The 13,325-nt window shown below is 36.2% G+C and overlaps 1 protein-coding gene across 1 annotated transcript; it reads left to right on the top strand.

The window, feature by feature from the left end:
- The first annotated feature begins 6,117 nt into the window (after positions 1-6,117).
- LOC142545894 (autophagy-related protein 18a) lies at positions 6,118-11,358 on the top strand. Its single transcript, XM_075653324.1, has 4 exons — positions 6,118-7,035; positions 10,073-10,277; positions 10,851-10,977; positions 11,051-11,358. Exons 1-4 carry the CDS (start codon positions 6,148-6,150, stop codon positions 11,139-11,141), a joined length of 1,311 nt encoding a protein of 436 aa, XP_075509439.1. The 5' UTR covers positions 6,118-6,147; the 3' UTR covers positions 11,142-11,358.
- Positions 11,359-13,325: the final 1,967 nt, after the last annotated feature.

The raw sequence follows: 13,325 nt of genomic DNA, 5'->3' as shown, positions 1-13,325 counted from the left end.
GAGAGACCCAAAAACAACATTACAGACAGAACATAAGTATTCATCCTTTATCTTCTTATGTGTCATTTTTGGTTCTGCTACTCCCCCTTTTTGGCCACAATGTAAGCCAACTTCCAAAACACCATCTACTCAGCCACTTGTAGAATATGAGAGAAAATTATAGAGGTATATCAGGAGTTATACACAAAGACGCACAAGAGAAATCACGAGAGAAAAAAATTGCAAGGGTAAATGAGAACAAGCAAGAGTAATTACCAAAATCAAACAGTAAAATTGATTCAAACTCGTGTTACGACGATTTCAAAAGAATATCCAGTAAAACCCACGTCGATTTTAACTCAATGACACAATTATACACATAAATTCAAAATCTAGGTAATCAAGGTTTTTATCAACTGTCATAGGTCAACACTGATATGTCACTGCACATGATGAATTCACGAAACAAAAATCAATATGCATGTCCTAAATATGCCTCCAATATGATGAATTATCAAAATGTCAGGAAGTGTATAAACTGTGTTGTGTCAGAACTTGGTGTTGGCAACACCTCCTGACAATACCACTGAGTTTTATTCAAACTTCCATAAAATTTTATTTTGATTCAGAAATGGTAGCTCCCACGCTAGAAGAACGGTCTTCAATGGACTCCCCTAGGTAGCTTTTTCCATTACTATTTTTACTTAGAAGTGGTAGCTCCCACACTAGAAGAACGGTCTTCAATGGACTCCTCTAGGTAGCTTTTTCCATTTTCTTCTAAACAATTTTTTTCATTTACCTATTTTCTGTTTTTCTCCTTATGCTCACATTTTCCAAGTCACTTTTTCACATTAGACAAGATCACGATTTTCATGAATATCCTCAACTACTTGATGCCTTGGATTGAGCATAATTTATTCCTCAACATTTGATTGGAAGTATGAACACTCAGAGAGTACCTTTCAGAAATTGCCTTCACTGTTCAGACATTACACAAATAAATAAGATGGTTATGATTATGCAGTATGCCTAACATCCTAAAAATAGACATGCAAAAATGGTGTTGTCACCGGTGTTGGCAACACCAATGACAACATGTGTGTGTGATTATTGTACGCATATGCTGAGAGACTTCCGAATGATTGGAAAATCTCTCAAAGTCCAAAAGTTTCGTGAATATATCAGCCAGTTGATTCTCAGTACTAACAAATTCCAGTCGAATTATGCCTTTTTCAACCAAATCTCGAATAAAGTGACGTCTTATATCTATGTGTTTTGTTCGAGAGTGTTGAACAGGATTCTTAGAAATGTCTATAACACTTGAGTTATCACAATATACCATCATGTAATTGCTTAACTTGCAATCCAAGAAAGAAAGTTAGTTCTCCTACCATGCTCATTTCGAATTGTGATGACATGCAATCCACAGAGTTATCCACAAGCATTTGAGATGAAGCACTGAAAATAATATCATCTACATACACTTGACAGATCAAAATATCAGATTTCAGTTTTTGAATGAAAAGGGTTTTGTCAACCTCACCTCGTTTGAAGCCCAAGTTTATCAGATTGTCAGCTAACCTACCGTACCATGCCCGTGGAGCCTGTTTCAGTCCATACAGGGCCTTCTTCAATTTGTAGACATAGTCCACGTGGTGAGGATGTTCAAATCCCTTAGGTTGACTGACATAGGCTTCCTCATTCAAAATGCCATTATTATTATTCTTGGGTTCAATTTGAGGCACAAAACACGAGTGACTTACCTGGGAAAACATGGAGCTCAATCATATTAAACCAATCATTTTGCGGTAGTCCACCTTTTCTTTGTTTCTTGTTTGCACACCATCATGTAATTCACCAATGATTTGTGATGATGGATGATTCTTCTGAATCTTGTTGGGAATTTCTCTTTCACAATTGATCACCACATCATCATTATCACAGTTATCATTATCCACAATTTCTGTTTAGTTCAGAGGCGGTGTTGTGCTTGGTGTTGCTTCACTGGTCTCAACACCAGACTCAACACTGTTTCTGGTCAGTGGCTCACTTATATCCAGCAATTATTCTACATCATCCTCCGGTTTTTTAACTGCCAGATCTTGGCATTTAGGCAACCATCACCTTCTCCCAATTGATAGCGATTGTCAGCAGAACGAGTACCTGACATTACACAAACATTGACATCATTAAAAACTTCACAATTATTTTTATTGAACTTAACATATAAATCATTGTTACAAAGTTGACTTATGCTTATTAAGTTTGAGTTAAGTCCTTCAACGTGTAGAACATTATGAAGTTCAGGATGTCCGTCAACATTCAGGGTTCTTTTGCCTACAATTCTTCCTTTAGCACCACCACCATAGGTTACACGCCCACTTTTTACTTCAACATAATCCGTGAGGTGTTCTTTAGATCCGGTCATGTGGTGTGAGCACCCACTGTCAAAGTACCATGCACCTGCAATGTTAGTTTTTAAAGAAGTATAAATGACATTGCAATGAATAACAACTTTTGGTACCCAAACTTTCTTCACAGGATGTTTCTTGACTGTTGTGTTGCGCCTGGTGTTGGGCAACACCAAATTTGCATGCCAGTTCATATAGTCATTTCTCAGTTTAAAACAGAAAGGTTTGATGTGACCTGGCTTATGACAGTAGTGGCAAATAAAATGTCGCTTTCTTTGCTTTGATTTAGAAGTTGACACTGGCTTCTTGGTTTGTGGCATCTTCACTGGCGGGTCAACTTTCAAATGAGAAGAGGAAGCTCTGTTTTGTTTCAGCAATCGTTCCGAGGCTTGCTTTGAGATTGACAGAGTCTTCATGGGAGGTTTCACTATTAAGGGGACAGAGCAGTCTTCACTTGCCTTTACAAACACGGTTGATTTTGATTTAGAGTTGGAAGTTTCACCATGTTCATATGTGCTTTCAACATATCCAAGACCAGTTCTGTTGTCCTTTCCCATAGTTAGCATTGAGTCAAGTTTTGATGGACTTGAGCTGAATTTAGCAATAGTCTTTGTGGCCTTCTCAAGACCATCCTTAACTTTGCACAGTTCGAGGTCCTTCTTACTCAACAAGACTTCCAGTCGAGATATGCTACTCTTTAACTCAGTATTTTCCTTTGAGAGCATAGAATTTATTTTATTTCTTTTGATCCAATCTTCGTATAGCTCTTCATACATAGCCTGCACACTTTCAAAGGTGAGTTCATCAGAATCAGTATCCTGGATTTCATGATTACTTGAGTCATTGTGAGATTTAGCATTGAAACACAAGGATTTTGAAGTGGTGTTGCGGCCCGGTGTTGCAACACCAGAGGCAACACCGTGCGGGTTGACTTGCAGCCAGCATTTTCCCTTCAAAACAGCAGTGTTTGTAGACAGTACGTCCATTGGGATTCTGTAAAATTTCCTGCAAACAAAAACAACAATAAACCAGAATCAATCACTTAGTGTATCAAGCGTTGGCTCTGATACCACTTGTAAGGAATTGTTGTTCATAAACGTACAGGAAATTAATTGAAATATTATAATGTGTGTATCAGAAGTTAGTGTTGTGCTCTGGTATTGTTAACACGAGCACACAACATGCAGCGGAAATTAAGTATTAACACACAAATATAACTTTAATAAATAAACACCAGTTTTAAATTATGCACAAGTACGAATACTTGTGCGATGCCTCATGGCAAAAATTTCACTAGAAAAATATGTAAATCGTTTACACCAAAACAATACTAGTGAGAAAACAAAACCAAATTCCTTGATACTCCAAGGAATTAAAAATGCATCAAAATAAATCACATAAAAACTAGATGCATAAAATAAAAAGGCGTGTTGCTTAAAACCAAACGAATACACTCTTCGATCAACACTCTGCGTCTATGTGAATCAATCACACAAAATCTTCAATATCTGAACTCTCTGTGTGTTCAGAAAAATCCAGCAGCTCTCATACACTGTAAAGTGATCATCCGATCACACAAAAACGTCTCATCAAAATAGGCTTGGCTTTTGTATTTTTCTTCTATGTATGCGCTCCTTTGCCGACCTCACGAAAGAGTCACACCAAAAGACTCACACAAAAAGCTTCAAACGAAAAAGACTCACTTCTCTAACTCTCTCCTCTCCACTCTTCATGCGGCCGTGAAGTTGAAGTTATATATAACATTTGCTTGGCCTAGAAAAAGAGTCATAGAAAATATGGAAACAAGATTTGATTAGATATTAAATTCTTTTAAACAATGATAAAATATCTTAGATATAAAAGTAATATTAAAAACAAATCTTATAATATCTAGAGATAAATCAACCACAATCTTATCACCTAGAAAAAAATCAAACAAATTTTATAATCTAGAAATAAATCAAAGAATATCATATATTCTAGAAAGGCAAAATCTTAAATTGATAATATCAATTTAGAAAAAAATAAATAAGGAATAAAATATTCCTTTCAGATTTATCCCGGATTATAGATGTTTCCATAAGGATTGTATTGTTGTTGTCCTTAATTCCCCACAATTTTTTTTTTCCGGTGTCAAACATTGCTTGCTCCTCTATGAATACTCCTTGAACTTGGTTCACTCTATTTGACTGCAGCTGAGACAAATGGCGAGTCAAAACATCAATCTTATCTGTGAGCGCTATCAAAGCAACCATTTTAAGTACTCCAGCCTTTTTTTCTCGCTTAGCATCTAGCCAACTCACATTAATTTGGCCATATTGGAAATTATCTCCCAAGCTGGTGTTGGAGTCTTTCTGAACAAGCCGCCATTTGATGTTGCATCTAACATAGAACGTACAGATGATTCAGGTCCATTGTAGAAGGTTTGGACTTGTTGGCATGCTGAAAGGCCATGTTGCGGACACATCCCCAACGTTTTTTTTTTTGAATCTTGCCTAAGATGAATTTAGAGTCTCCCCATCCTTTTGCTTAAATGATATAATATCACGAAGTAACTATGCCATCTTGGTCGGTGGGAAGAGCCCTCAGTCAAAATAAATTACTCCATAAATTTCGAAATAAAGAAATAAGTCCATGAAAATAATATTCAAGAAGAGAGAGATTGAAAATCTCAGCTTGAATGACGTCCTTAAGCTGTCATTCCTTTCTTCCAAACTCTAGCCGTCAATGTCAAAAGTGATTCTCCATTTTTTGGGCTTCTTTATTTATATTTTCTTCAAAAAGCCCCAAAAAATATCTCAAAATAGAGCCACAATATATTTGAGAAGAAGAATATAGAGTTCCAATAGGAAAGGATTCAAAAATCTGATTTTTTTTCCTTATGGTATCCCACACTCGAAGGCATGCTCGCGTGGTTGCATGCGTGGTAGTGATAGAATTTTCTCATTCAACTTCCTCATAAACCCTCGCTCGAATACACGCTCGTGTGGGTGCGTGCGTGATAGTGACGTAATTTCTCGACTTCATAAATCTCTAATCAGCGGCTAAAACACATATGCAAGGGTTCTTTTATTTGGCCTTTGGCTCAACTTCGACCACTGTTCTCCTTTTTACCGGCACTCATTCAAGGGTCTTGCTTACATGACATCCACTTGTTGACTTTTTTTTCACAAATTTTCTTCATCTTTTCGAACTTTCATCAACACTACCCGACAGATATAATTCAAATGAATAACTATAAAAATAGGATGCACACAAGCCAGATAAGGAAAAAACATCGTGAAATGTTAAGCAAAACGACAATACTTTTTGCGCTCATCATACATCATTTTCCTTCTAGATTCCAACAATTTTTTATTGTATTTTTATATTTAATTTGATTTCTATCAATTGTGTAAATACAATTGCTATGTCAAGGAATTTAGAAGATCATAAAATTTAAAGTGAAAAATTAAAATTTTCACTTTTTTACACAAGTTTGTGCATTTGCAACACACCTACACTTGCAAACTATAAATAATATGTAATATTTTTAAAAAGAAAAGTTAGATCTTAAATTACTTGTCCTCCAATCAACGCACCAAAAGAAAGATTAAACCCAATTAATTAGAGTTTAGGACAAATCTGCCTTCCTTTGTTCAATCCCGTTAAATTACAATTTGACCCTCCATCCCTACATTATTATAAATTGCCTACTCGCAGGCCCCCTGCTATATATAAGAGTTATTCAATTAAATTTTCCTTCTACTTCAATCTAATGGCCACTCTTTCCAGCTTCTCCTCCCACCCAAACCCGAACCCGGATCCGAGTTTCATCTCGCCCATGCTCCAGCCGTACCTCGAACAGCAGCAGCAGCAGCGGATTCAACCAGACCCGCCGCCGGAGGAAGAGAGCCCCTATAACGCCGTTTCCGATGCCCAAGTCCGCGATTCTCCTGCTAATGACAGTAGTTCCACTTTCCCAAACCCTAACCCTATTTCTCACGCTAGGCCGGTCCCTGCCCCTAGCCCAATTAAACTCCTCCACGTCTCGTTCAACCAGGACTACGGCTGCTTCGCCTCCGGAACCGAACGTGGGTTCCGAATTTATAATTGTGATCCCTTCCGTGAGATATTTAGACGCGATTTCGAAGGTAACGGTGGCGTGGGCTCTGTTGAGATGCTGTTCCGGTGCAACATCCTGGCTTTTGTAGGTGGAGGCGATTCACCGCACTATCCATTGAATAAAGTTATGATTTGGGACGATCATCAAGGCCGTTGCATTGGGGAATTGTCCTTTCGGTCAGAAGTGCGTGGTGTTCGATTAAGGAGGGATCGAATTGTGGTTGTTCTCGAACAGAAGATTTTTGTGTACAATTTTGCGGATTTGAAGCTCTTGCATCAGATTGAAACGATTGCAAATCCGAAGGGACTATGCGCAGTGTCACAGATTACGGGCTCCTTTGTATTGGTTTGTCCAGGGTTGCAGAAGGGACAGGTCAGAGTGGAGCATTATGCGTCCAAGAGGACTAAGTTTATCATGGCTCATGATTCCAGGATTGCATGCTTCACGCTGTCACAGGATGGGAATTTGCTGGCTACTGCGAGCAGTAAAGGGACGCTGGTCAGAATTTTTAACACCCATGATGGGAGTTTACTACAGGAGGTACTTTATTGTGTGTTGTATATATTTAAGATGACGAGGCACAACCTTCACCGAAACCAAATTACCTCTTTTGGCTTGAAATTGATATTTTTTGTAAAAAAATTAACTTCACAGTCCCCTTCGAGTTTTACTATTTTTAATCCAATATTTTAATTTGTCTCGGAACTTAAGATGATTGATATACTAATGTTAGATACTTAGATTGTGATCAAGGTGTGTTGGATATTTGGGAAGCAAAATAAAATAATAACAAGAGAAGAACAAATTGAGATTGCAAAGATCATTATTTTATTAAGCAACCAATTAGTTATTTATATAACTTAACCAAGACAGAGTCCTAATCAAACTAGAATTATAGAAACAAGTCTACTACTAGTTGTAGATACCAACTAGAATCCTAAAAGATATAATAAAGATATTAAAATCCTAGAATAATAATAGATAACATTAATCAGCTTCTCGAGTCATTCAAATTAACACTCATGGGTTCTGAAGCTGCATACTTCGTTGGCTTTCCAATGTCGAAGCCATCGAAGAATGCATAGGCTCGCTTTTGTTTGTGCATGATATATTGATGATGTCAGGAGGTTTGTTCTGGTTGGCTACAATTAAATTTGTGCCCTTAGCATATCTGGGAATTTTTTTGACAAAAAGATGTTGGCCTTCCCATTTAAAGCGGAGAAGGAGACCTCACATAGATCTATCTGGCCTCGCCAGCCAGATGAATTTCACTAGCGCAATGCATATGCTTTGTCCTCTTCATAGCACCATTTTTTTGACGAGTGTCTGAAACCTTCTTTCGTCCTCCTACATTTATGTGGATCAATTATAGCTTTTGTGTAGACCTACAGATCTTGTTTTGTTGAAATAAAAGCCTTGTTTGTTTCCCATATTGATTAGGCAACATATTTTGGGAGCTTCTCCTTCCATTTAACTGAACTTTTCACCAAATTGTTTTTATTCATGAAAGGTGCATCAACATGTTCCTCCTCCATTAAATCTAAGACAAAAGTTTTCCCTTGCATTTTGACTTTAAATATCTCCATGCCTTTGACATCTATGATCACTCAATTTTTGTCTTCAAACAACACCTTATAGCCTTTTTCCAACAACCGAGTAACACTCAAAAGGTTTTGATTGAGTTTAGGAACATATAAAACATCATAAATTAATTTTAAATCTGAATGTCTTCAATTTCTATAGCTCCTTTGTTTTTTACTTCAATATATTGTCCGTTTCCAATCCTAACTTTAGAAAAGACTATCTTGTTAAGTTTTTGAAAAGATCTCAATTATAAATCATGTGATTTGTACAACCACTATCGACCAAAAAACTTTTTGTCGAGTTATCCAATGCAAACATGATGCCACAAACAATTCTTCCGCTTGAGGTTGATCTTCAGTAACTTTTCCTTTGAGTAACTTTTCCTTCACCTTGTTGTGGAGTCATGCAATCCTCTCCACGTGTCCTAACTGGCCATACTTCAGACATCTTGCTTCAACACTCCATCAACATTTATTTTGTGGATGATTGGTTTTTTGCAGTAGAGGTAAGGTGGAAAGACTTAAGTGCTATCATAATTTTTCTTGTTCTTGTCATTAAAATTGTTATGTGATTTGGCTCAAAAAGCACCCTCCGCAGATGATTTCCGCCTCATTTGTCTTCGTTGTTCTTATGCCTGCAGTGCATTAACAATTATGCCAAGGCAATATTTGACATATTTTTGAATTTTCCCAGGTTGAGATTGTGGCTTCAAACTTTTCCGGAATTGTGACCAAGATATTTTGTACAATTCTAGAACCTGAAAAATTTGTATCGAGAAGTCCGATCTTTTTGACTGAGAAGTTTGTCAGAATATTTCTTGATCATTTCTAATTCTTTCATCCTTTGCATCTCAAATTCTCGAATTAAATTCAGCACTTGCATCCCTTTAACGATTTCACGTCATTTTCTTTTTTTTTCAAAAAATCTCAGATTTTCATGGTTGTTTTCAGTGTCATAATTCTGGTAAAGACAGAGGATGAGACTGTTGTGAACAAGATTTCTTTTGCTTTTCTTATTTTGATTTTTTATTTGAGCAACCGTTGGATTGTCAGGCAGATTTGGAATTTCATATTATTGTTCAACAGCTTCCCACAAATCATTAGCATCCATATATTCTTTCATTTTGATAGATCGCACTTGATAATTTGTTTTTCATCAAACAATGAAGGTGCAATTGTGGTGAAAGAACTTTCTGAATTCATTCTGAAAATTTTGAAATCTGTCAGATCTCTCAAGAACGTGTCTATGATACCAATTTATTGGTTATTTGGGAAGCAAAATAAAAGAATAACAAGAGAAGAACAAATTGAGAATGCAAATATTATTATTTTATTGAGCAACCAATTAGTTATTTATATAACTTAACCAAGACAGAGTCCTAATCAACTGAAATTATAGAAAAGGTCTACTACTAGTTGTGGATACCAACCATAATCCTTTTAATAAATATACTATAAAGATATTAAAACCTCGAATAATAATAGATAACGTTAAATCAACTTCTTGAGTCATCCAAATCAACAATGTGGTTCTAGAGTCCAAACTCCAAATTGTGTGATTATGCCCCTCATTATAGCATAAGAGTTGTGGTTTGAGCTACATGAGCAAACAAACAAGCCAAGCTGAGAATTGGTTAATTTCAAGTTTAAATTTGGCTCGTCTATCAATCTGCTAGAATCTTCCTGATTATTGTTTTCTTTTGGGGCTTGGGTTTGGATCAGTGATGCTTCATTTAAGTTTCAGTTTTAGTAGGATAGTCCCTCATGATAACGACCTGGTTCCTGGACTATATGTGAACGAGAAAACTCTTCCTGAATCCCGAACTGGTTTGGATTGACTATATATAGAAACTACGAGGATGTGGATACTTTTGACCACAGTAATCCACCACTATAAAACTTATCGAGCCATGTGCACTGACAGATTATTTATTCAAACCAAGCATTTATTAAACAACAAATATATGAAGGGAACACTTTAAAATATGACACAGGTAAGGCGGGGTGCAGACAGAGCAGAAATATATAGCTTGGCTTTCTCGCCTACTTCCCAGTGGCTGGCAGTCTCAAGCGATAAGGGTACTGTTCATGTTTTTAGCCTGAAGGCTACTGCAAATGTTGGAATTGATCAGGCCAATAGCTCTTCAGATTCGAACCCTTCCGGTGTAGTATCGAGTTCTTCACTTTCTTTCATTAAAGGTAAATAATTGGATTAAGTTGTTATTCATGTTTCTTTTGATAATGTATTGCAAAATGATTATTTTTCTTCATGATTAACAACAAATGAAATGATGTTACTGATCAGATTGTAGTTGAATATTTTAAAAGAAGATATCAATCTTATGATAGATTAAGGATTTGCAAAACTGGTTGGTTGGATTTATCTCAGTTGTGCCTGTAGTCCAGCTACCGGTAAACCGACAACAATTTAGGCACCCAAAGATATGCGAGTACTCTTTCCAGAAGTAAAGTATCACACTAATTTTCAAAATTCTTTTACCAAATACAATTTGGAAATAAACTATCGAGATCTTTGAGCTGGACTTATTCACGACATTGCTTTGATTGCGATGTATGTTGTGATATGGCATTTTGTTCCTCCAGATATTCTATTATGTTTTTTTGTTTTGCCAGTAATAGATGTAAGCAACTAAAGCTTGATATGCATAACCCTTTCTCTCAGAGAACGAGTAATTGGCATTTGCAAGCAGGTAGTTGGCATGTAGGACATTTTGTGGGATTTTCGGCTTTAGTTGAAATTTCATTTTGTAGGAGTGCTGCCCAAATATTTCAGCTCGGAATGGTCGGTGGCTCAGTTTCGCCTGCCTGAAGGATCACTATATATTGTTGCTTTTGGACACCAAAAGAATACAGTGGCAATTCTTGGATTGGATGGAAGGTCAGTTAACGAAACCGTCTCTCCTTTTATGGTGTATAAATATCACATCCTGATTTACTGAAATTACCTGCAGTTTTTATCAATGCAAGTTTGACCCAGCCACTGGTGGGGAAATGACACAATTGGAGTATCACAATTTCCTCAAGCCTGAAGAAGCTTTTTAGAATATACGTATATGGTGGGTATATATATGTGCATAAGTATTCCCATGTTTCTTCCACTCTTTATTTTCTTCCTCTTTAAATCTCTTGCCTCGTCATGATGTAAAAAATTTGTGAGTGCGGAAGTATCCAACTGTTGGAAAACTAGTTAATCTTTTTTTTTTTAATAAAGAAACCTTCACAATCCTTCAAATAAGGAAAAGTTTACTGTTTCTTTGCATGCCATTTGTCCATATGTAAGTGGCCACTATCATATTTTTATACATAGCACTGATTTTTCTTTTGCAAAAAAAAAAAAAAAAAATTGATATACGTGAAAGCTTAGTCTAAAATCGTGAGTCGGTTTGGTTATTCTGATGTACGGAGCTTAGATATTTCCAATTAAATTGAAATTTTTTGGTGTGGTTTTAAAAATAACCGAAGTTGTCATGCTTATATAGAGAAACCAAAACGAGTTTAATATTTGATAGACAAGTCGGAAAACCTCGTGTTTTTGGGTTTCTGGTATTGGTATTTATAAAGGTTATTTTCAAAGAGAAAAAAGAGCTTAAAAACACTATTTTCTTTCGACAAAATCCCTTTCAAAAAAAAAATCCAAATCCATATCTATTATTATTATATATAAAAAAAGGGCAACACCCTTAGAAACCACCTTTGGTGAAGTCATTTTGCTATTTAAAATTTACCTTAAATTTCTTGTTTTTAATTAATTTACCATTTATTTGATGTAAATTTTAATTTAGAAAAAAGTACAAAAACAAATTTGTCGTATAATGTTGACTAATTTATAGAACTGCCAAAAGTCATTTCTATTAATAAAAAAATTTCTCTGTACACACACGTGCGTCTTCATGGGCTAGTTCTAATTATTCTACTGGTTATTAGTTTGTCGGGAATCCCCAGCGACAGCTAACTGATGAAGACCGGTGGATTCGATGAGAGATAGGTCGCCGGGTCTAACTGTTGAGATGAACAGATAATGAGATCACTGCTTCGAACCCATCACTTTTTCCAAGAAGAATAAGATTATCCCAGAAACACAAAGCTAACTAGACTTGTCAAATTGGGTTAGGCCTGGTCCTGTCCCGCTATAAAAATTGAACGGGTTGAGTTGATAAAATAGTAGTCCGTTTGGAGGCGGACGAAATGGGTTGAGCCCGTTTGGGTTGCGGGCCAAGACGGGTCGAGCCTAAACGGGGTGGGCTGGCCAGCCAAATTAGGATAAAATTTTATATTTTTAAGTTTTGAGTTTTATATAAAAATTGGAATAAGTTTCATGCGCCTCCATGTCTTAGAACAAATATATTGATAATTTACTCTTAGAACAAATTTATTGATAATTTACTCTTACAATAAATATACATAAAGAAAATAAAAAAAGAAAAATTTACAGATATAGATAAAGAAAACAAAAGGGAAGAAATTCCTGTAAATTTTATTCATGAATCTTAAAATAATTTTTAAGCATAGCAGTTGTTTGTGAACCCAAAAGTGGTTTCGCTTGAAGTCCGACGAGTTGCAATGAAATTTTGTGGACCCGACGGAGGTTTGTTAATTATGTGTATTGTTGAAGACATAATATTTTTTAAAATTTACAACCGTCTCTTTACTCGACTTTATGTTCTCTTCCATGTCTCAATCTTCATGTTTGGTTTAAATATTTTATTGTTTATGGATTATGTTGTATGTTTTCTTAATTTCTTATTTCAATATTTTTAATTATTTTATGAAACTATTTGACTAAAATATGTTTAGAATTTTTTTCTTGAAAAAATAAACGGGTCGGCCCGCCTAACCCGCGGCCCAAGGTGGGTTGGGCTGGGTTGACCATTTAGATGCCCGCCTCGCCCCGCCTAATGGCGGGTTGCAGCAGCTGGCGGGCTGGCCCGCCCCGTCAACCCATTTTGACATGTCTAAAGATAACCACGTGAATGAGCGCCATAAGAGAGTCCGACGTGACTACTCTAACGCTCAAATCAGTGTAGAGCTTTTAGAGAATATGATAATAGAATGCTGTAAGCGAGAAAAATATATCCCCCTTTTAACATTAAACAAACCAGGTATTTATATAAATAAAGTCAATGATTACCTTGTTTTCAGTGCCAATTTATTAATTATAGCAAGATGGCTGCACATACCTGCTTCTGACAACTTCTCTGACACGCCAACTGTTGTTCTGACGGTAAT

This window comes from Primulina tabacum, chromosome 1 (assembly GCF_025594145.1).
Source record: "Primulina tabacum isolate GXHZ01 chromosome 1, ASM2559414v2, whole genome shotgun sequence".
Lineage (NCBI taxonomy): Eukaryota > Viridiplantae > Streptophyta > Magnoliopsida > Lamiales > Gesneriaceae > Primulina > Primulina tabacum.
This window is presented reverse-complemented; position numbering and strand designations above follow the sequence as displayed.

Coding starts and splice junctions, on each gene's coding strand:
- LOC142545894 (XM_075653324.1), top strand. CDS start 6,148: ATGGCCACTCTTTCCAGCTTCTCCTCCCACCCAAACCCGAACCCGGAT. Junction 7,036..10,072: donor ATGGGAGTTTACTACAGGAG/GTACTTTATTGT, acceptor AATATGACACAG/GTAAGGCGGGGTGCAGACAG. Junction 10,978..11,050: donor ATTCTTGGATTGGATGGAAG/GTCAGTTAACGA, acceptor AATTACCTGCAG/TTTTTATCAATGCAAGTTTG.